At 51.1% G+C, this 23,316-nt stretch overlaps 2 protein-coding genes across 9 annotated transcripts in view; both read left to right on the top strand.

Annotated features, from left to right (window-relative positions):
* The window catches only part of SLC12A8 (solute carrier family 12 member 8), a 59,437-nt gene extending 53,521 nt beyond the window's left edge, over positions 1–5,916 (top strand). For 5 of the 6 annotated variants that reach the window (XM_075511877.1, XM_075511876.1, XM_075511873.1 and 2 more), the window contains 2 exons: positions 1,098–1,158; positions 3,885–5,916. In XM_075511877.1, coding sequence (XP_075367992.1) covers positions 1,098–1,158; positions 3,885–4,050 — 227 coding nt within the window. In that variant the 3' untranslated portion in view covers positions 4,051–5,916. Of the gene's footprint in view, positions 1–496; positions 758–1,097; positions 1,159–3,884 lie in introns of those variants that run through there. The other variant, XM_075511879.1, reaches the window with a different exon arrangement.
* Positions 5,917–9,279: 3,363 nt separating this feature from the next.
* LOC142414483 (uncharacterized) overlaps positions 9,280–23,316 on the top strand; it is a 60,367-nt gene continuing 46,330 nt past the window's right edge. For 2 of the 3 annotated variants that reach the window (XR_012777095.1, XM_075511764.1), the window contains exon 1: positions 13,807–14,341. Coding sequence is in view for 2 of the 3 variants with exons in the window: in XM_075511764.1 (XP_075367879.1) it covers positions 14,146–14,341 (196 nt within the window). In the remaining variant the exon portion in view is untranslated. Of the gene's footprint in view, positions 9,322–10,654; positions 10,725–13,806; positions 14,342–23,316 lie in introns of those variants that run through there. The other variant, XM_075511765.1, reaches the window with a different exon arrangement.

Below are 23,316 nucleotides of genomic sequence, written 5' to 3'. Positions count from 1 at the left end.
CAAAACATAAACAAGGTTTTCAGGCTTTGGAGTTTTCTTTGCCTTTGTATATTCACTATGTTATATCTCTGTTATCTGCTTTTGAAATATTTACCAAAAATGACCTTAAAAAGAATTCCTCAGTCCATGTGTAGAGGATTTTGGAAGGTGTTCTGAGGAATGACAGCGTAATTACACATTTCTTTCTTGGTTTCCTTTGCACTTGCATTCCCATGCATACAGTAAAACAACCCACAGCAAAGAAGAAGTTAGAAATGAACTCTCAAAGTTCAGCCTGGTTTTTGTTTGGCTGTGAGTGAACGTTACTGTGCAGCCACATGGCATCCAATGATCCATGAGTTCGTTCTCCAAAAGACTGAACGACCCTTCTGTCTAGAAAGGTTGGGAGACACCGGCTGGAGAGATGCTCTGGATTAAAGACTAGATTAAGATCTTGGGAGCAGAAGTGCTCTGGGATTTCGACACGTCCCTTCTCCTCTCTCTTTCTCCCCAACAGCCTAAGCCAAATCCAGCAGGCACTGCCGGGTCTCTGTGCTCCTCCCTGTCCCTCACCACAAACTTCTCCTGCTGCCAGCTCCAGCATTTCCCTGCCCCTGCAGTGAGCCAGCGCAGGAAACTAGCTCTACAGAGAAATCAGAAGAAAATGGGTGTTGGTGTAACAGGCTAAGCCAGCTCCCCATGGGGTCAGACGGGAGGGAATGCCTGGTGAGACCGCAGCCACGCTGGTTGAGGTCGGTTGAATGGCTCCTCCCGTCTCCCCATCCCTGCAGTGGGAATGAGCTTTGCAGTCCAGGCAGGAAAAGGTACTGCAGCGGGTGTCTGCGCTTTGCTCGCTGCTTTACTGGGGTTTTCACGAGCTGTCAGTCTGGGAAAGGATAGCTGTTCTCCGTGGGAAATTTGGGTTAACTTTCTTGACAATCGTTTAAAAGCTGCAGTGTGCGGGGAGACTGCAGGAGTGTTCTCACCATTGACAAATCTTCGTGTACTGAAGGCTAATAACAAGCATGTTGGTTTGAGATTTATGCAAAAATTCAGTGGCATAATGCTATTATGAGAGAATTAGCACCGTACTGACTTCCTGTGCCTTTTCTCTGTAGGAGCAGCAGCGAATTTCAGTTTCTGCGGCTGGATTAAGTCGGTTTTGATCACCTCGTGCAGGTTGGTGCCAGTCACTTGGCAGTGACCGAAGCGGTGCTCGTTGTTCCCGTGACCCACTAATGTGCACAGAGAGGGGTGGCAGAGTTGAGTCGCTCATTACCTTAAGCAGTCCCTTCTTGCATACTCAAAGTTATTCTTAACGGTAAAAATAACTGTTTGCTCCCATTAGCCCGGTGTACGGCTGACCACATAAGTGGGAGAGCTGGAGTCTCCTCTGCCTCATGCGTGGACACGTCAGCTGCTAACCATATCTTCGTTCCTGAAGCTTTATCTTACCCCAGAGGTCTGTGCTCAACCTTGGTGGCTCAGGTTGAACTGGAAAATCTGGTAGGAAATGAGGAACAGGAGACACCATCTCTTCCACCCAGCATCCATTGAAAGCGAATTACTATGGTAATGGTGGAACAGGCACACATGGCAGCTGTGCTCGAATTTCAGAGAGGAAATGGGGGGGGAAGCCGCAGTAGCTACAGGGCATATACAATAAACAAGGTCTTCAGTGAAGGAACCATTCAGTATTGAGTCTGCATGGGACTGCGGTAGCGTTGTCTTGGGGTTTTCCTTCCCAGAAGTCCTTAAGGGTTTTGTTTGGTTGGTTATTAACTAGTTTTGTTAATCTGTTTTGATCCTATTAATTATTAATTCCCTCACATTTGGGTTTCCCACAGAGGGCAGTGACCATCGCTGCCGCTGTACAATGCAGTGGGATTTTGAGGTTCTCAATCTGTCGGGTTGCTTTTTTGTTGCGGTGGGTGAACACTGTAGTAAGGACTGCACAACACGAGCTGCCGTGCATTATGTCTGCAAATTTGGTAGCTTCTTTAAAACAAATGAAAGTCCAGGCATTTAAGCACATTGGCACACACCCGTGCCTGTCTTGCCAGCTCCTGCCTCTGCCCACAGCCCCTATAACATGGCCACATACCTTTGGTAGCAGAGATGGCTTGGGAGAGAAGCTGGGGGTGATGGGACCTCTCTTAGGTCCCCACGGCAGGTCTGTGGCATGGCCGAGAACAGACAGGTCAGTTCTCCCACATCACATCACATCACATCACATCACATCACATCACATCATATCACATCACATCCATCCCTCTCTCTGCCAGACCAGTGGATGTCTCTGGTATGGGACTGGGTCCCTGAGGACACACCTGTCCTGCACACCTCTTGCCATGAATAGCTTTGTCCACGCAGCTACTGCTGCCTCTCGCGGCACTTGTGTAAAGCTGCACGCTCGTCTAAGCGTTAGGGGATGAGAGCCCAGGTTAGACAGACTACCCAGAAGAGGAGGAGTGGGGGGGTGCAGAGGGTGTGCACTACGTTTTCTGCATATCTCATTTGGAGTAAGGGGTTGTTCCCCACCCCTTTTCACAACGTCTGCTGGACTGGTGACATGAGCCCAAGCCAAGGGTGAGGAGGTGAGGATGGGAACAGGGCACGTGGGGCCATGCTGAAGCACTGCCAGAATTACTCATGGCACAGTGAGTCAGACCCCACTGCTTCGTATCCTGGACACTTGCCTGTCCGGATCCACCTCAGCGCCCGGCCAGATTCACGGCAGGTCATTTCAGCTCGGTACAGCGATGATTATAGAGCAGGATTTTCCTCCCAGTTGTCCCTCGGTGCATCTCAGCCCTGTCTCCTGCCCGTTGTCAGAGGTTCCCCACAGGAGGCTGGTTGAGATGCGAGGCTTCACGGAGAGTTAGCATGTGTGGAAAGGAGAAACTGTCCCTCCCGGAGAGGCAGCCCCGCTTCTCGTGGGTACAGGTGCTGTTGTCACAGGGGGATTTTATCCCGTGGGTTACCAGACCAGCACAGTCCTTAGTGCTTTGATCAGTGCGATCGATGAGCAAAGACCCTGCCGAGGAGGGCTGAGTGGGGAGCTGGCGAGTGCCCAAGGCAGAAACTGATCCTATTTCTCTCTCCTGAAAGAGTGCAATCTCTGGGTCAGCCAGCCAGCTTGGTCGCCTTATCCTAATGCCAGGGCTCCTGCTCATGCTGGCACAAAGACAATTTCGGCTCTGCTTGGGGGTCGGGTGGGTCATTTTGAAGCCCACCTTTGCTACGCTGCAAGAAATTGCATTGAAGTAATTTACAGGTTTTTCCTAAGCTCTGTTTTCTTGAAATCCAGGCAAGATATTTTAATGAATTGGAGGTAAAGAAAAAAATCCCATTAGACTGCAAGAAAGTTGGAGGCAACCAAGGATCCTTGACACCTCTAAGGCTCTTAGCTGCTCAACGAGGTCTGAATCGGTGCTATAAGCTCTTACAGTTTTGATTTGCAGATGTGCAATAAGGTTTTCTTAAAATCAGCCTCTGGGATAAAGAGAATGCAGGAAAATCTCCTCTTTCATGTAAAAGAGTTACAAAAATAATTGTACACTAAAGCTTAGGAAACCATAAGAAGGGTATTTTTCAATAGAAATGGTTCATGCTCCTTCTTCTGCTGCACAGTGTGGAAAGTGTTTGCCATAGCCAACATCCAAAAAGGAAACTGGTTTGTTAAGAAAATGTATATTTTCCAGTGTTTGCTGGGGAAAGGGAGTATATTTTTTGTGCTCCTTCTAAGAAAAATGTTTTCAGATTAGCTCTATGTCCCCCAAGGGCACCGAGAAGGATTTAGGCTCTTCTCGAAGCGCCCTGCCTTGTTTGCGCAGCTGAGAGCACGGCGGCTAATGGATGGCAAACACGGGGTGATGCGGGCGCCTCTGCTACTCTGTTTGCAGGAGAAGGCCATCTCCCAAGGAGCAGATCGTGGTGACACCGTCCTTTGCAACAGTTGGCATGGAGACCACGCAGCTCACCGAGGAGAACGCAGACTTCGCCTCGCGGGACCGCTATCACCAGTCCTCGCTTATCAGCAGAGAGGAGTTTGGGAATCAGTTCCAGTGAAGGACACAAAAAAGATCAAGCCGTCACTTCAAAGAGCATTTAGAAATGCTAATGGCTGCCACGGTGCCTTGTGAGATACTTGAATATATACGAAAAGGATGTGAAGAGTTATTTATATATTCGATGTTTGTTTGTTTATGCAAACTACAACATTGCTGGGTTTCAAACCTTATACAAAATGGGGGGCAAAAGTGCAAATGAAAGGGCCAGTCCAGGGAAGCGATGAGTTACTGAGGACAATATAATCCTTTTAAAGAATTCAATTATAAGCGCTATTGAGCTCTAAAGACCGTTGCTGCTATAAAAGCTTACAAGACCCCATTTCAAATGTCCTCTGGGTGACTAGGGACGCTTTGTGCCTGGGAGCGGTGACCTCGGCGGCAGCAGCCAGCGCCCCGCTCCCAGCTGTGCCACGGATGGATGCGACCTTCCAGGTCAATTCACTTCTCCTCTCAGCATGAATTTGTCTGCTTGTAATACAGTAATTTTCTACCTCAGCATTTCAATTACCAAGGTCTTAGAAAGTACTTTAAGGCATTAGACAGTAGGCCAGGATCAGTGGCAAGTGCAAGAAGATTATGAAATATATTCACAGCTGGAATCGCACATTTAAATGCAGTAATGCAGTATAATTACCTCTACTGTAAAACTGTGAAATGATGTCTTAGAAGCTGTTCGTAGTGATTTCCCACACCCCTTCTGACGTGATACCTGGGACCTGACAACATAGCTGGGTCCAAATAGAGCATCTCCTGGCTGAAGGGACAGATCATTCAGAAGTGTCTTAACAAAATACGTTTAGCCTCATCTTATTTTGCTTAAAGCCCATCCCATAGTGAGCTCCCACAAGGAGCCGTTTCTTCCACGGCCATGATTTGGGATGCGGGAGGGTCAGGCAGGGATGCCGCAGGATTTCCCGTGCAGACCTTAGGGGTGGTGGGCAGTGGCTGTGGGGTGGCGTGAGGTCTTGCACGGACGCCCCTGCCACCATCACTTCTGCTCCCCAGGGGAAAACCCCTGGCTGAGCGCTGTCCTGCCTGCAGGCAGCGGTCCTGGCAGAGACCCAGGGAGGTGCAAGGGAGGGCTCTGGGTTGAGGCAAGCCCCAGCATGACAAATCAGTTCTGATACTAAAAGGAGGGGGAAATCACTGCCTTTCACTTCCTTTGATCTCTAAGCATTTCAGCCTTTAGATTATTTATTTCTCCTTCTGTGCAATAAAAGCTTGAGACACCAGAAACTCCCCTCTGTGCTTGCTGTGGGTGCGCTCGATGCCTTTGAGCACCGGGGTCGTTCAGCTTGCCAGCACTGGGTGCCCCGGTGTTAACAGCCGTGGGGGGACCCTCCATCCCATCCCGTGGTCTGGCCAGCTGCAGCTTTGGCTCTTCCAGTTTTCTTACAGAGGGAAGCAAAGGAAGCTTTCTGCTGAGATGAAGAAGAGAGTGATCCTGGTGCACTGCAGAAAGCATACTCATTTTTCAAGGTCGCAGGTCTTTTAGTAAGTGTTTTTAACCTTACTCATCTCAATAGAAGCAAAAGGGAATTTATGCTTCTGGGGCCACCTCTGAGCCACCTCAAGTCAGTTGTTCTGTGTTGGAAACTCTCTTTCCAGGGTTCCTTCCTTCCATTGCCTTTCACCTTTGGTTTCCAAAGAGTCTGGATCTGTTGTGGGGATGTGGCTCCATGCCAAAGCTTCCCCGGGGTTCCCTGGGACCAGCTGCTCCAGAGAGCTCTTCCTGTGCTCGTAGCATCCTTGACCTTGGCAGCTACTGCTGTTGTGCAAACTCCAAACGCTCCTTGGTGCTGATCCACCGCTGGCAAGCCACATGGTGCTGTGTTATCCCCTGTTACAGTTTGATACACAACCATAATGCCATTATTGTAAAATATTGTATTTCATAAAGTCCTGTTGCATCAAAATGTTGCGGGGTGCCTTCCCTCCCAAGATGAGGATTGCCCAGCCCCACATTTCTCTGTAGCTTGAACAAAAGACAACCCCAGAGCACCGCATGAAGTGATTAATGGGCAGAAATTCCTGGGTTAACTTCTTTGTTATCTCCTAAACAATTTTGTTCCCTTCTTAAAATAAGGCAGCAATCGGGAGATCCAGAGAGGGAGGATGGGGAAGGTCCCTTGGCCGTGTACCTTGCCGAGGAGCTGCACTGGCTGAAGCTGACTTGGTGGTGGGGAGCGTTTGCCTCTCTGACACCGCAGTCCCTGCCCATCCCCAAAACTGGGATGTGATGGGCCAGAAGTACAAGCAGCTTCTCCCTTGTCTAGCAGTATTGGGAAGGTGCCCCACAGCTTTGCTTTCAGCCGACTAAGTCCCCTTCCCCTTCCACGACCGTCCTGCCCCTTTAGCCCCAGCAGCCCTTTGCATCCAAATGTCCTCTGGAACAATTTCGGTTGAGTTTGCCTGCTGGCAAAGCCTCCGCCAGCTGCTGGAGGAAGGCGCTGTGCTGTGCAGGGGCTTGGTGAGAGGATGTCCGGAGGGCTCTGGGGTGCAGGGATGGGTCATGCTTCACAATTTCTGGAAAAGGGCAGCGGCAGGGCTGGCATCAGCGCCGGATGGCAATAGCTGCTATCGGGACCTGGCAGCGGAGGAGATGCTCTGCAGAGCTTGGGGGGTTTGGGGGGTTTCTGGTCTTTGGGCTCTGTGTTCTGCTGCTGGAGAAACTCTGCCACCTCCTCCACTGGCACCACCAGCACAGCAGGGACCAGCTCCCTCTGCCACCCGGTAAGTATGGGCACCGGGTCCTTTCCTCCCCCGTATCTGCAAGGGAGGAACGCATCGCACAGGGCTGGTTTCCTTGCTGCTCTTACAGGTTATGAGTAGAGCAACTTTCCTGTTTAATGCTTTAAAAGGGACGTGCTGATCTTTCCTGGAGCGTTAGCTCTGGTATGGTAAGAGTGGAGGGAAGCCTTGTTTTAGGACCGGCTTGGTAGCGCTGGAGACTCGATGAGTTCAGGCCGTACACGTGCGCAGGGCTTTGCACATCAAGGAAGCTTTTCCAGCGAGAAAGAAAGAATAGTTGCATTGCCAAAGATTGGCGTGTTGTCTCAAAAATATCTGTAGCTTCTGTAGCACTCTAAAAAAATGGGTGAAATTAGGGGTAGGAATTTATCAGCTTCACGTTTAGTGGTTGAAGGGAAGAAATGCAGGTGGGGATTGCCACAGCGAGTGGGAATGTGCTGCTTTCACCCCCCCGGGAGCCAGGCTGTGACTCCAGATGCTGCGGCTTTCATGAATATTCAGCTTCCCTGAAGGTGGGTTTGGGACCCAGCTCTGAGCATCATGTGTCCTGTATAGGTTGCAGCTTGGTTCATGTCATTATGAAAAGGCTGTCCTATCTTCTAAGGCATGTAAGCTTTGTTAGCATCTCTAATTATTTTCTTTTCAGCTGGAAATTTTACTTTTTTATTATTATTATTTGAGAAATGAGAATGTTTTGCAATGGGTCGGGGTGTGGAAACATTTGTTTTCAAGAGAGATGTGGATGTAAAAGCTCGGTTTTGTTTCTTTTTGAAGACTCCAGCCATAAATTGGTGGCTCTAGTTTTGATGGCTTCCTTTGCAGAACATACAAGCACAGAAGGCAGTGGAGGATAAATATTTTATTACTTGCCTTGCAGTAGTGCCTGGAAGCTCATGCTGCGTCGGTGATCCCACAGCACTAAACGGGTCTGGAAATCAGAATCTTCTGCCTCAAAAAACTTGCAGCACAAATAGTCAAGACTAAGAATGGGCAGGAGAAAAGTGAAGTTTTATTATGATATTGGCATTAAGAGACAGCTCCTCTGTTGGTATAAATTGTCATCACCCACCTGGATCTGCCTGTGTGTCCTGTTAGGAGTCTGCACAGGGACAACCAAGCTCCTCAAATCCATAGCTTAGCTCAAATCCATCTTTTTTTTTCCTGCCCTCTTGGCTCTCTCTTGATCAGCTTTGAGTTTCCTTGGATGGTCTTTGTTGTGTACAGTGGCCAAAAAAATCACGCACCTGCCATGGTCACTTGTTCGTAGCAGATAGGCATGACCACAGTGTTGAAGTAGCAAAGACTGATGACAAAATATGAAATGCTGCTGCTGTGCGTGGCTGAATTTAGGCACAGGGGGCTCCCGGTGCCCCGTGAGCTGCCATGCTCTCACCCATGCACCTCTGGTTCAGACAGGTAGAGTTTCTTAAACAGCATCATACTTACACCTGCAAGGTTGGAAGAGATTTGCTGAATCACAGGATTAACATTTAGGTTAGTGGGAAACCGAGGTTATTTGAGTTATTGCCTTTGCCTGGTGAATTTTAGAAAAGGCAATTACTGGGATAAAAGAGAAAATTGTGTAGACAACCTATAAATTTGGTAACTCCATATAAAAGAGGTATATAATGGACTTGCTTATATTCCTGGCTCCGCAGTGGTGTGTTGCTGAGACCCAGATCTGGTGTAGCATCACTTAAACCTGAGACGAGGTGAGACCTCAGCGCTAACAGCCTTAAAAGCTATGGACGAGAGGCTCTAGCAGCAAACTGCAGGCTAGAAATAAATAGCTTTAAAGCCCGTACGGCACAAGAGAGGCTCCTTCCCTTTCCACCTTCTGCCCCTCGTGGCTTTTCTCATGTGTCTTTCATGCACGTTCCCCCCACCCGCCTGAGCCTGTGCCCCCTGATACCTGGGATTTGCCCTGGGAAAGCGAGTGGCAACACGGGCACGCTCCCAGAAACACAGCGGTCAAGGAGCGCACCTGTAACTTTATCGGATTCAAACGTTGCCCGTAAACTTAAGCAAGGGCTTGGTTTGGGATTTTAAGGGCACTGCTGTGCAGTGTTTTGCTCGGCTCCAAAATGGCTGGGTTTTTCTTGACGTGCTCCAAACCAGAGCTGGCTGAAAGGGGTCCTAAAAGAAATAAATCAGAAATTTAGAATTGCTTCTTCCCAGCAAGATTTAAATGGCTTATTTTTTTGTTTTTCCCCAGAAAATACGGGATTTATTTCCAGTGACAAGATTCAAAATGTAACGTCATTTTAATTTGTTGTGCATTTTTCTGTGAGGGATAAGAAGAGATCACAAGACCCGTATCCATCCTGACCTCCAAATGTCAAGTATCTGGAACAAGCAGCTTCCAAGGGAGGTACAAGGCAAGCAGTTCTTGTAAAAATAAATCAATAAAATACCACCGCCCCCAAAATTTCAAGAAAAACGGTCAGGTACTAAGTGCCTTTTGGATGATTGGGATCCATTAATGGACGGCTTACGGCATCGAGAGGAGATGGGGAAGGTAATTAATTACTCAGTTAGGAACTATCTGTTCACTTCAGAAACTCAGGACTTTTAATAACAAATTCCAGGAGTAGAAAATATTCACGTTGTACCTTAATTCATCATCAGCTTAAAACTTGTCTGAGGTTTATGAGCCTGATCCAAGTTTTGGACAGATCTGGGCTGAGTTTCAAGGGAGCTGCAGGAGTTTCATGACATTGGCTGGGGCTGCGAAAGGCTCCTATAGAACCGGAGAGAAGGGACCAGTCAATGTAATCCTGACGAAGTGCTACAAAGATGCCTCTTTGGTAGAGACCCCAGGGGTTTTCGGTGATTTCAGACTGAAAAAATGCAGAACTGGGCAAATTCGGTCATGTGTCTCCGGCCCCTTGGACTGGAAAGTGGCAATCAAGGTGAAATAAAAACAAACTCCGATTTTCCTCCCCCGAAACAAGGTGATCAGTGGGATTCAATTAATCAATGTATGATAGCAATCGTTCTATATAGTTATGTTTTAAGGCTTCCTGTGTTGCTGGGTTTTTTGTTTGTTTTTAGCTCCTTCATGTATTGAATGTGCTGGTTGCTTTCAGGTGGAAGCACTAAATGCATTTTATACATAATTTGGGGAGACGTTTGAGGTCACAGCCTCTTTCAGGAGGATGCCATGGCATTATTTTACATCAGGGTTTGCCTGGTCCAGCTGAATCCTCAGGCACCATTTCATGCATTTAAATCTCCTATTAGTTTTGTGCTCTGAAGGAGGGAGGGGAGCAGCCCTCCGCCCAGAGCTGCCCTGTAACCATTATTAGCAGGATGCAGCAGCGGAGCGTGCAGTCCTGCCACGGGGATAAACAACTCCAGGACCACGTGGAGAAAAGCCAAGTGCCGGTGGCCTTCACTGAGCACTCGTGCATCACACAGCCACCTTCATCCTGCTGCAGCGCATCCTCCTGCCACCACCCATGCTTCTTCCCCGGCCTCCCAGGAGGGTGCCTAACATGGTACGTGGGTGGCAGGGGCGGCATCCCCGCCACACTACCCTCTGCAGCCCCAATGGATAAAAAAATATCCATTTTTTTAATTAAAAAAAAAAAAAAGTGAGATTTTTTTTTCTCCATGTTTTCATGTGGCTGTTGGAGCTGGAGCTCAAAGATATCAGTCATAAATTGACTTCTTTGGTGCAGGGATATTCCTTACGAAGGGGTGAAGGTAGGAATAAAATAACATGGCAGAAAAACACAGTAGCTTTAAATTTACAGCCACTAAACCTTGGCAAATTAAGCACGTGGGGCGGGGAAGAGATTGCATTTGGGAAGTCTGAAACCGTCTGAATATTGGTGTTTCCTTTCCAGGTGCTTGTGAATAATGTGCTGCTCATGACTGGAACCAAGATGGAGAGAGGAGAGAGATTATTTTCTGATGGTAAATACTGGTTTAAACGCTCGGGTTCACACCGCGGGGCTTTTGCCCCAGCTGGGGCCAGTGAAGGCAGCAGCCTCACCGCTGCCATGTGCGTTGGAGGCTGCAAGGGGCAATCCCCGGCCGCGCTGGCCGGCCCGGCAGTGTGTTCTCCCACCTATATTAAGCTCTGCTGGGATGCGGCTGGTTCAAGGGCAGCGCAGGGCCCTTTGGCCAGCATTTCCTGGTGCTGGCCGGGCATACGGGCATACGGTCCTTGTGGTCACTCCCCTCAAGGTCACAAATGCCCCATTTGGTTCAGAAATGCAGTGTTATGGCAGCTCTGGCAGGTTTGATGGCAATTTGGGAGGGGGCATTAGCTGCCTCCTCCCAGAGGGGGTTAATCCGGGTCTTCGCTGCTCACAGCTCCATGGGTCATGCTATGAATGCACCGCAGGGGCAGAGGGAGATGGAGCCATTCGATACGGACACTGGTTGTTCTTTCAGCAACGCTTGTTTTGCATTTGCCTGCTTCTGCTATTGCTCTCGATGCGCCTGTTGAGTAAAACAGTAGGAAGAATTTATTGAGATTTTTTTGGAAAAGCATTTGATACCATGCTTCCTGCTGGGTGGATTTACAGCTTGGGAGGATGCAGTAAGAGCGGGGAGCTGCTACATGGCTTAGATGCTGGGGAATTCTCTTGGGAAATGCGGGGGAAAAGGGATGAGAGCTCTAGGCTCGGTGTTAGGGCCCTCAAGCTTGAGAGTGAGTGGACACAAGAGCATCCGTTTCGTGTCAGTGCCGGGTTCGGCTTTGATTTGCCCCACGCAGCCCTGACGGCATATCGTTGACCTCGGAGAGGTTTCTCTGCCTCTGCTGCCTCACCTGTATCACATAGTTAAAGGATGTAGGAAAGTGTCAGATTGGTTGTTGGCAAGACTTTCGTTCCAGGGACTAACAAAACTTTCTGAAGAATCATAATTATTACTAATATTACTTACTATCTTAGGAATCAGTAATGTGGAGTCCTGCATTTAATGTATAAAGATATCCCCAAGTATTTGAGCTGTTACTCTACACTCCCTACGCCACCTCCCAAAGTATCAAAATACTTCACGGCTTTTCACCTGAGCTTTAACTCAGTCCCATGATAGCACGTTACCTAGCTGCGTATTGGTATCTCTATCTTGTCAATTAAGAAGCTTTTTTTTTACACAACCGATTCCATAAAGAACGTGTAAGTACATTGACTTAGGCTGAAGGAGCCTAGAGATGTCCTGTGTGGATCATGCACCTTGGTGGTAGCTGCCTGTGGTTTCTGGGTCACTCAGATGTCCCCCTTTGCCAGGACTGGGATGTTTACTTGAAGTGTCGTCGTGATTTGTTTCTGCTCCATTTCCTAACGTGTAGTACTTCCCAAACTGACACTAGCTTGACTTGTTCTTTGAGTTTAAGCAAATTTGAAGCAAGGAGATGCCAAAAGTTGTAGGGAATAGGCTAGAGAATGGGTTGATAGAGGGGTGCCTCAAAGGGCTGCCATTTCCAGTGGTTTCATCTATGATTATGCAAGCATCAGAGTGAAGATTTCCAAGTGTGCTTCATTGCAAAGCTGCGTGGGAAGGTGCAGAAAGCGTTGAGAAACGTTGAGAAAAGCGTAGGAGCAGGGGAGACCAAGTCCTGTGTCTGGCTAAAGCCAAGGACGTTACCATGCTGGTGTGGGCTCATCAGTGCCACCTTTTGGGTGGAAAGAGGCTTTCAGGAAAGTTTGTGCTTATCGGCCGTCAACTTCTGCTTTTGGTAAAGGGAGAAACGGGGAGTGGGGGGCCGTGGACCCCAGATCCAGGTATTGTCCGAGGCTGCAGCTACCTGGATGTGGTGTATTGTCACTTGTCACCCCCCTTTGAAAGATCGGATTCTGCGTGGCTTGTGGAAATTAAGCCTGGCTCTGAAACAGCTCGCGGCAAAAGCAAAGGGCCCAGGAGCGCGGCAGAAGGGAGCGGCTGCCCAAGACGGGTTCGCGTTCCCCGGGGAGGGAGAGCGCAGCGGGGACGCTCAACCCGGCACATCGGGATGCCAGCAGCCTCGGCGAAGCCCGACCCGCTGCTCCGTGGCGTGCTCTCTCGCAGAACAGGGAGCATGGAGTTATGAAAGGGAATTTCAGAACAATAAAGGGAAATCCTTTGCCTCCCGTACAGCCCAACCTGGGAAATTCACCCCGCAAGAAGCTGCAGCCTCAAACGCTGCTGCTGGCATTTAAAAGAGAGCGGGTTAGCTTTGTAACCAATAAAAGATTTGCAGTTACTGGGCAAGGACTTGATCTCGATGGGAATTAAGTTTGGGGCTCTCTAATGCTCACCACACTCATCTGGAAAAAAACTTTTCCGTCTTGCAGAGCAGCGCACAACCGGCCAGGTTTTCATCCGCTTCAGAAGCCGTATGGGTCGCAGCCAGAGACATGATGCTGGACTCGATCGATCGATCGATGCCTGGCTTTGTTTCTCCGCAGCTCAAACAGTAGCGCGGGAGCGTAACGCAGCCCGCTTCCCCGGGGCCACGTGCGGGGCCCGGCCCGGGCCGGGCGAGGCGGCTGCGGGACGCCCGTGTGCGGCCGGCAGCCCTGGGCCCGCTGCCCGGGGCCCGCTGCCCCGCGCTCCGCCGCGCCCGGGGCCTGGCCAGGGAGAGCGGGGCAGCGCTGCCCTGCGGCGCAGAACGCCTTCGGGCGGCGGGGCGAGGCGGGCCGGCGCTGCCGGCGGCGGGGGGCGGCACTGCCGGATCGGGGCCGCCGCACCCCGCCGGGGGCCGCTGCGCGGGGCGCGGGACTTGCGCGCTGTCCGCATTGACGCGCGGTAGCGAGAAGGCTGCGGCAGCAGGGCACCTCCTGGGCGGTTTGCGGCCGGGGGGGGTGGCCAAGGGGGTTTCCTGCTCGCCCGGCGCGGCCGGGAGAGGCATCAGGAAAAATGAAGTACAAATCGTTTTAAAAATTATGATTATTATTAATGATAATGATGATGCACACGGGCGAGGGAGGGAGCGGGCGGCCCGACGGCTGCGCGGGGCGGGAGGGGGCGGCCGCTGGCGGCCGGGCCGGGCCGGGCCGGGCCGGGGGGGCCGTGCGGAGCCGGGCCGTGCCGTGCCGAGCCGAGCCGAGCCGCGGCGGGGTGATGTCAGGCTCGAGGAGGAGCCTCCGCCGCCTGCCCTTTTACTTTCGGACGCCGGCACTTGGCCGCGGGCTGCTGCCGCTGCTAGCCGGGCCCCCCCCTTCGCCCCTCCGCTATGGGCACCCCGCACTTTTAAGGCCGGGGCGGCCGCCCTCTGCACCGCCCCGGGGGGGGGGCACCGAGAATTAATTAAAAATCGCTATTTACGTGGTTATTCATTGCCCCGCTGCGGGCATGTGAGCAACCACCCCCCCACCCCCACCCCCCCCCTTCCACCCCCAGCGCCATGCCGGCAGCCTGCACCCTGCTGCTGCTGCTGCTGGGGCTGGGGCTGGTCCCGCCGGCCGGGTCGTTGCCCCTCGCTTCCCCACGGCGTCTTCCTCCTCCTCCTCCTCCTCCTCCTTCTTCTTCTTCTTCTCCGTCCCGAAGCCGTCTCGGCCGCCCTTGCTCGCCTCCCGCCGCGGGACACGCCGGCAGCCCGGGTGAGTGCCCCGCTCCGCCGTGGGGATGGGGATGGGGATGGGATTTGGTCCCGGCAGCGGTCGCGGTGCGGCGGAGAGTGCGCGGGGTCCCACGCCGCGCGGGTCCCCCGCGCGGCGTGGGACCCCGCGCACTCTCCGCCGCACCGCGACCGAGGGTTGCTGAGCATCCCGGCATCACCCAGAGCTGCGAAAGTGCAACCCGCCCCCGCATCCCTCTCCCAAGAACTTTTAACCTTGCCCGGTCCGTCATGGTACAGGCAAGCGCTTCGGTGGGATGGGAATCGCGGGTGGGAAACACGTTGTAGCTGCGTGGACTAAGTCGAAGGCGAGCGGTGGAAACTTCACAGAGGAACTTGAGGAAGGCTCTGGTGGGTACCTGGGGCATGGCCGACACATGTCCACCCACCAAAATGCTTCCCAGGTGGGAAATCGGTGGCTCCCGTAGGTGGTCTTCAGGGTCTGAGTCACCTACTGCTCATCTTCAGACGTGCCCTCATCTCACCTTAGGTGCTGACCCACATCCAGGTGTGGGGAGAGATGCCATCAGCTCTCTATAAATACCCTCTCTCGCTGCGTCGCCTACAGACTGTCGGATTAGTCATGTATAAAGTCACATTTTTCCTTGCGTGCCACATCTACAGTGTCGTTATCAGGAGCAATGACTAGTTTGGTGCTTTACAAATGACGCTGAATTTGGTTTCAGCGCAGGATAAACCATATTTTTCCCAGAACAAGCGGGGCTCATTTCAAGTGTCACCCAGTAAAGGGGTTCACTTACTTGCTGAAGAAGACCTATAGCTCTAAGGATGACTAATTCTCTATGAGTTTGGAAAGTGCTGGGTATCTGCAGGTGGTATAAGGAAACCCAACATGTCAAAATAGTCCTGTGTAGGTTTGAAGTAAGTTTTAAGATTGATCGCCTGCCTGAGCTGGACCACCAAATTTCATCTTTTAATTCCTTATGTGAAGGGAATATCATGCTTTGGTACTCGCAGTTAAGTTTATTTTCATGGAGCTATACAATTTCAGGAAATGTGACAAAACTACATTTATAACATTTTAATTTTCTTCACAAACCCGAAGTGTGCCTTTGTGAGATGTATCCACACTAAACCAAATGTATAGTTGGGGATAGCAACTCGGATGTACCCTGCAGTGGATTAGAAAGCTCCTAACTAACAGCGTTTGTGTGAGAGCAGCCTGGTGACTAGGATACTGCACCGAAATTAAGGAGATTTGGGTCTGTTCCCAGCTCAGCCACTTCTTTGTGCAGCTTCAAGTGTCAGTTTGCCCTCCATACCGGGAGAGAAGAACGCTGTCTTACCTGCTATCAACTTTGTGAAGACAAAAATCTGCAACTTGCCAGTAAAGTGCTCGCCTATTATTTGATGAGAGCTGCGCAAATTCCTTGGTGGATAGAAAAAAACTATTTAATTTCATCTCAGCTTTCGATCTGGCATCTTTTCCTGTGACCTTGATGACTCCTGAGAGTCAGCGGAGGAATGCATTTCCTTTGTTAAGACTCTGAAAAGCTCGAACTATCTGTCCACGTGCTGGAAAAGCCATTTGTCTGGCTACAAGCGTCTGGCCGCCCGGGCTCAGCGGTGGAGGCTTTGCTCTGTGCTGCCCGTGCTCGGCAGCTACAGGTGCTCGTGAATCATGTCAGCCCCATCCAGAAGGACCGGGGCATGCATCGTGAAGGAGTGATAAATAACCCGGCAGTAGCTCGCTCCCTAGCAAACGGCCTCATGAATTACGCTGGGTCCTGACAGCAGTGATTCACTCGCTGTTAGCTACAGCTCTATGCTTGTCAGTCAAGGGAATTGTTTGGTGTTATGGGAGCGGGCTGATGGGAGCTCCTGATTCACTTTCAGGTTGAGCTGTAGGCGCTTCAGAAATCCCTGTTGTCTGTCTCACCACTGGTCCTACCCCTCTGAGATGTTTTTCACCTTTGAAAACACTTGATTGAAGTGGGGCGGGGAGCGTTTCTTGTGAACCCATCACCGTGGCGCTACGTGGAAATGAAGATTACATCTCCGTTTGAAACGAGTCTGAGGTTAGGCGGCAAAAGCCCTTTCTCAGGCAGGGCTTAGCGAGCAGATGGTGAGGCAGTGGGTGTAGAAATGGGGCTTTTGAGTCTCTCACAAAGCGTGGGGCAAGGGAGCAGGGCGGGCTCCGGGCTGCCCTGCGGAGCCTCGCTGCCTTCCCCAGCTTGCCTGCGCCTCGAACCGCATCTGCCACCCCTCCCTGCCAAACCCACCGTGGGCTTGTCTGGTTAAGAAATGAGGACAGATGGCTTCTGCGTGTTGTTTAAAGTACAGGCTGAATCTGGGGAGAGGAACATAGGAAAAAACAGATGAAGTAGGAAGCGAGAAAGCTGGTGGCAGGAGAGTTAAAGCACCATCAAATCCCTCCGTGAAATTCCTCCTGGCAGCTGTTTTACATGGGCGCCAGGCGAGCCGAAGGGCACCGTCTGCCGCCAGCCTGGGTCGGGTGCTGGCGGGGGTTCGGTTACAAGCTCTGTCCTCCTGCGGGTCACCTTATTTCAGGTTTCCCATCTGTAAAATGGGAATAATTCCAGTGACACCACGGGGACAGGGGAGGTGGCACCAAGCCCCCGACAAAGTCACTATGGCTGGGGTCTCCCCCTGTTTCTGCAATGTCCCTTTTCCCTTTACTTCTGACCCGCACTGGTGCCCTGCCATGCCGCCCGGCACAGCACGGGGCCGCCGGCAATGGGCTTGCCCTGAGAAGTTGATCTGCTTTTCTGCCATCTGTGTCCGGCCTTCCGTCCTTTCTCCCTCTCCCCTGTGCCAGCTGCCGCCTTTCTTTACAGCTTCCCCAGTGGGAGCCCTGGAAATAAGGTGTGAAATCACCCGAGAAGGAATCAGCTTAGCTTGCAGCAGAGATTTAGGCTGGCTGCTAGGAGAAACTTCCCAGCCTTCAGAGAGGAGCAGAACAGTCTGCATTTATTTACCTTTTTTTTTAAGTTTCTATCTTTGAAACTTTCTGTGTGTAGAAGAAGCAAATTTAGGAGCGAGGGAAGAAGATGATGAGGATGCCCATTTGCACAAAAGTATGGTATTGCCTCCAAATCTGCCTCAAATTTCACAGTACGGATTTTGTGGCTGCTGGGGGGCAGAAGCCTGGCTCTCCATGCAGTCATGCTTATGCAGAGAGGTGTAGGATGCTGCTGTTTAGCTTTGATAGTGTTTCAGGTGACCGCGGGTGGTGCACGAAGGATGCTTCCTCCCCTGCAGCATGGGGACAAGCAAGGATCACCTCCCATGCCTCAATAGCATTGCTATCAAAAGACCATAGGCCGCAGGGTTTTCCTGTCTCAGGCATCTTCGCTGCTCCTCTCTGTGAACTGTAAGTGGATTTGGTTGGTGTGCTGCGAGCGTGAAGTCCCTGGAGTTGTCTAGATTTCTCTCTGCTCCTTTGGGGTGCATAATTAAAAACAAAAAAAGAAAAGAGAAGAAAAAAAAAAGCGTTTCGGAAAAGGAGGGAGAGAAGAGCCCAGCTTCCCTGCCCATTCCCCATCCTGAGCCCCTGAAGGTAACAAGGGTCATGCACTGACCGGCTGGGTTCGCATCAGTCTGTAAAAGCACTTCGCGTCATATTCCAGTGGTAAATGAATATCCAAGAGATAATTGTGTAACCCAACTGGCAGGGCGCACGTAGTGATGCGTATTGATTTACACCTCCATGCACAACGGATGCGGGTGCTGAGCTGTGACCAGGGCGCAGTGGGTGGGGGGATGGCTGTAGCTAAAGCCCGTTACTGGGCTCTCCGCAAAGTGTAGTTTCCCCGTAGCAAAGCGCCAGAGCCAGCCCGCACCCATTCAGCAGGCATTTGCAGCATGCTCTGCTCCAGCAGCCATCACCGCTTCAGAGGCATAATTTAATTTGCTTTAATTTTCTCTCGTGGCTGGGAAGACGAGGGAGACGGGCGGTTGCTGCTGTGCCTGCAGGGGCTGATGTCAGCCTTGCTGGTGCAGGGCTGCCTTCCTCAGGGAATATTATTTTCAGCATCAAAAGTTGCAGATACTGATGAGTTTAGAGAAGTGCGGGGTTCCTGGGACAACTTGCTTCCTTCACCTGCTCTTACAGATCCCAGTTTTGGGGCTGGCAGTCAGAAACCCTCTGTGATTGAGCTCCCAAGCTGTTCTGCGTGCTGCCTCCATCCTCCCCGTCCCATTCATCTACAGGGGGCATGTCACGGCAGCTGAGCGCCGTGCGGAGGCTAATGGCTCCATTGCCATCACATCTCCAGGACGTGGCAAAGGATTATGCTCATTTAGTGGAGGGGGTGTGGTACCAGGCTAGAAAGGCAGCTGGTCTTGCTGTGGTTGTAGTGCAAAACTTGAACGGATCCTGCCGTGGCTGGGACTGTGCCTGTGCATCCGAAACGTAAAGCTGCTTCTTCAAACCCGCAGCGTTTCAGGCAATCCTGCAAAAGGGATTTCAGGAGGTGTGTGGGCAATAGGAGTAGGGGATTGCTCTGTCCCGTGAGTTACCAAACCAGGCGCTGAGCCGTCCCTTGGGTGACGGCGGAGACCAAAGCCTGGCTGGCTGTAGGTGTGTGCTGGCTGCCTGCTTGGGTGCTGCTGCCGGCCAGCCCGGGCTCCGGGGCCATCCACGGCTGCTGCAGGAGCTGCTGCTGGCCCCGTTCACTGCTCTTACGGCTGTACAGATGTGGACCGAGGCCTTAGGAGCATGGCCTGGTCATGATGGTTTTATTCATGAAGGATTCATCCAAGCTAATAAAAAAAGAGCACAGAATAAGGAACTACTTCAATTAACAAATCAACCCAATAAAACCTGTGAGTGTAGCAATAGTGTTTCAGTGCTGTGGCGGAGAGACTAAGGCACCACTGAAGTCTGCGGCTCTTCTGGAGTGGCTGCTGGAAGGACCCATTGGCTGGTGCTCTGGGTTCCCCATCAACGGTAGCTACGTACCATTTCCAAAGCAAGGACAGGTACAGAGCGGTAGGGCTCAGCTGTAGCTGAGCCTGCTGCCTTTTGCAGCACAAAAGTGCTGTCTTTCTGCCTGAATCTGTGCTGCTGTGGGGAGGCACGGCGCGCTGCGCCCAGTCCGGCTGCCCCTGCCACGTGCGGGGTGCTCAGGGCAGGGCTGCAACCTCCTAAATACCCTGGGGAAATGATGTGGAGCTGGATGGATCATAGCCGGCGTAAACCCTCTGGATTCTGGCTTTGCTTCCAGAAAGTTTCAAGAAAGCTTCTCAGGTATGGGGGTGAGGAGGGTCTGGGTGGGTCAGGGTGTCTCTGCGCAGACTATCGGCACCGCTCTCACTTGGCCTGAGCCACTCGGACACACAGAGCTCCTCTGGAAAGAGGCACGGTCAGATCCCGGCACCTGTTATGGTGTCTTTCTGCTCTTGCAATGGTGCAAAGAAGCTTTCGGGGCAGTTTGACCAGCCAGAGGGTCAGTAGGTGCTCCAAGCGAATTACAGGCTGGTTGTTCGTAATATTCCCCTGATAACGTCCAATGCAAAATCCATAGTCTGTAGCTCGTGAGCAAGCTCATCACGAGGCCTTAATACCCCAACCACAGACCCTGTTATTTACATTCGATTGAAGATGTAGGTCATACGATATGTTTTTTCTCTTTCCTGATGGGCTGAGCATAAAAGGCAGAATCCAATTTTCAGTGGCAGTAGACCTGATTACAAATTCAAATTTTTATTTCTCTGAGCAGTTTTGCGACATTTGCATTGTAATTTGCTGTTTCCATAAATATTAGAGGTTCATTTGCTGGGATATTCATCCAGAGCAGATGCAAGAGGGCTGAAAGCACAGGCTCGGTGAAAGAATGAAGTCTGTGGATGCCTATCAGGAGAAAATGGTTTTGTCACATCTGGCCACCCTTCCCTCTCACTCTGTTCTGCATACATACAGCTGATGCGTGTACACCCATCGCTATGTATTTTTAACGCCCAGGTGTTATACCATAACATCCCACTGCTTCAGCAAGGGGCATGGTTCACTTACGGCTCTTTGATTATGCAGCGAGTTCGCATTCATCCTTTTAGGCTGAAATCATTTGCGTCCGAGGACAAGGAGAGAACTTTCCCACCCAAAAGGGAAATGATGTTGCATTACTGAACGACCAGCCCAAGAAATAATATAATCTTAGAAAAATGCAGTTCCCTCGAGTAAAGGAAGCTCTGTAAACTTCAGCTCCTCCAAGCTGTTAGCGTAGCTGTTGCCTGCGTTATAGTAACGCTGCTGTCAGACCCAGTCTACTGAAATGCTCAGGAGAGCACTGAGGAAAAAGGGAATAAGATCCAGTTCCTGCTTAAAATGAGGACCTCTTGTAGGATCTGAATACTGTGAGGTTTATAATGCAGATTTAGGATCTTGGGTCACATCCCTTCTTTGCTGTTAATTTGTTTTTTATCTCAGCTGGGTGCTGGACGTGGTGACAGTCACCCCTGGTCCTGAAGAGCTTGGAGAAGGGGCAGGCAGAGCCAGGGTGAGCAGGGAGATCAGCTGGAGGAAGGTAAAACAACTGCAAGGTTTCCACTGACTGGGGTGCTGCGGTCAAACGTCTGGTTGTGTAAAGCCAGGGGAGAAAGAGGTTCATTTTTAGAGCTGCCAGTGTTTGGGCAAACCCATGCAAGGGAGAGACACGTGATAAAGTTACTCTGTGAGGGGTACCTGTGGTTTGCTCCCTTCTGCTCGGGGTGGGTGGCATTAGCGTGTGCCATGGTTTATTTTGGGCTCCGGGGGTGCCGAGTGTGTACGGGTCCCACAGCCAGGGTGTGAACCGAACCATAGGGACCCTCCTTGGTCTGGGTGCAGCAGCTCCCCAAGCCAGACACTTACTAGAGTCTTCTCTAGCAAAGTGCCCGTCTTCATGAGACCTGTAGGAACTTGCTGTCTTGGAGGTCTCTGCCTTCCAGGCTAATTCGTTTCAATGTAGGAGGACAGACAAAGCTATCTCAGGAGCTTCATCTCTTCAGAAACCAGTATAAAATGCATGAGATATAAAAATATCATTTAAAAAGTGCCTGACATGCAAAAGCCAACCTATTTCCTATAAGCAGGGCGCTTATAGGAAATATCCTACAAGCTGTCGCTGCTCCCGTGCTGCCGCCCCCAGTCCCTCCCTTGGCTTTGGATGAAGGTATTCCCCATTGCCCGTCCTCCGCGCAGGCAGGGCTGTTGAGGAGGGTTATATCTGCTTCTGCATGCACCGTGCCCTTGACTTGGTCATTTGATAGTTTTGCAGTTGGTTACTTAAGCATCTCCCGAGCTGCAGTCAGCATCTCTGCTGTGGGCGAGAGACCGCTGCTGCCGAAAGTCAGGATCTGTGTTGAGAGCCTCCTCAGATTTGGCTGTCTTTCCTTAAAACCCCAGCTCCTGGAGTTGTCGTTACAGGAGAATCGCTTAGAGGGGGAGAAAAAAGAGCTGCTGGCTGTTGAGGTGGTAGATAAAAACTCCCTGAAAACATGAGCTGCAAATCCAGGAGACACACAAGAAGTCCATGTTGGCCGTATTTAAAAATACCACTAGCTCAAAGCTGATCTCCAGAGGCTTTTGAGTCCAGACGGAGGGGCCATTTCAGACACTCCTGCTTGGCAGGGCTCTGCCTGTGTGTCAGCAGGAGAAGTGCAACCATCTTCATCGTCTTGCTTTGCTAGGAAAAGAGAGGGTGTGCAAAGAAGTGCAGGGCAATGCAGCAGGAAAATTGGGTGCAAACCCAGTTGGTTTCTGTCCAGCTGCCCAAATACCTTGTGCAAGCACCTTGACCTTGGCAGATTGATTCTCCGCTGGGAGAAGCAAGCTCCATCTGCCTTTTCATTCTTTGCAAGGACATGAAGCTAGGAGGACTTTTAAAACTGCTTTCGCAGCACCTCGACCGTGGTCTGGCCAGTTTACGCTGTTTGAGGGTGACTGTGTCACTCGCAATGCAACCAGATCCTGCAGGTCCTTCCCTTGGCCCTTCTGCGTGAGCACCCCATCTTGGGCTCCCAAGTCAGCGCTTGCAAAAGTCCTCTGGAAACGCTGTGACCTTTGCGGTTCTTTCGCCAAGACAAACACGTAGATGTTTGAGGGACCTTTTGCACAGTGGTTAAGATGGCAACGAGGCTCTTGCAGCTGAAGTTTGGGAGAAAATACGCTTTTCTTTTTAACCCTGAGCTAATTTAGCACTGGGGTGAAATCAGCTCGGAAAGGACTGAGGAGGAGTTTTAAGTGGTCTGATAGAAAGGCGTGCAAACTGTGCATGAAGGGTTAACTCGGCAGGGTAAACAGCTGTCCCAGGGGTGCAGCCCAGGCTGCATCTCCCAGAGGACGTCGTGTTGCCCACACACATTCAGGGCGTTTTTCTCAGCATTTTTCAGCACGCTGTGATGGCAGAGGTTTTAAAGGCCATTACAGGAATCAGTCTGACCTCTTGCCTCTATAACGAGGCAGACATCGTTGTCATTTCTGCACCCTCAGATTCCCTCAGGGATCTCCAGACCATGGAAGAAACCTCGTGCAGGAGTTTTGGACTGATGGGCAGGTTCCTTTGGGTTGCCGGTAGCAAAGGAGGGCTCTTTTTTTCCTGAAGAGCATGCTAAAAGGCACTTCTGAATCTGGAGTGACAAGAGGAATTTGGATCTATAGAGCACAATGATCCACGTCACCGCTTGTTAGGACACTGGCGTTAACACCCTTCCTCTTGTGGAAAATCTCTTAAGCCCCGAGGACCGGCGTGAAATGTCATGCTCTGTTGAACTTCGCTGAAGCGGGGATGAATCACACTAAGTTGAAGATTTGGCTTCAATATATTATCGGAAAGATACCTTCAGCGATAGCCTAGCAGGAGGGTACTGCAGCCCACCCAGGGCAGCAGGACCTGTTTTGGGGGGAGGACAGCACTTCTTGGAGTTGGGGAGCAGAGGTTGGAGTTTGGATGTTTGAGGGGTTTTTCATTTGGTTTTGGTTTTGAGTGCTCTATA

The sequence above is a fragment of the Mycteria americana genome, chromosome 9 (genome assembly GCF_035582795.1).
Source record: "Mycteria americana isolate JAX WOST 10 ecotype Jacksonville Zoo and Gardens chromosome 9, USCA_MyAme_1.0, whole genome shotgun sequence".
NCBI classification, from domain to species: Eukaryota; Metazoa; Chordata; class Aves; order Ciconiiformes; family Ciconiidae; genus Mycteria; species Mycteria americana.
This window is presented reverse-complemented; position numbering and strand designations above follow the sequence as displayed.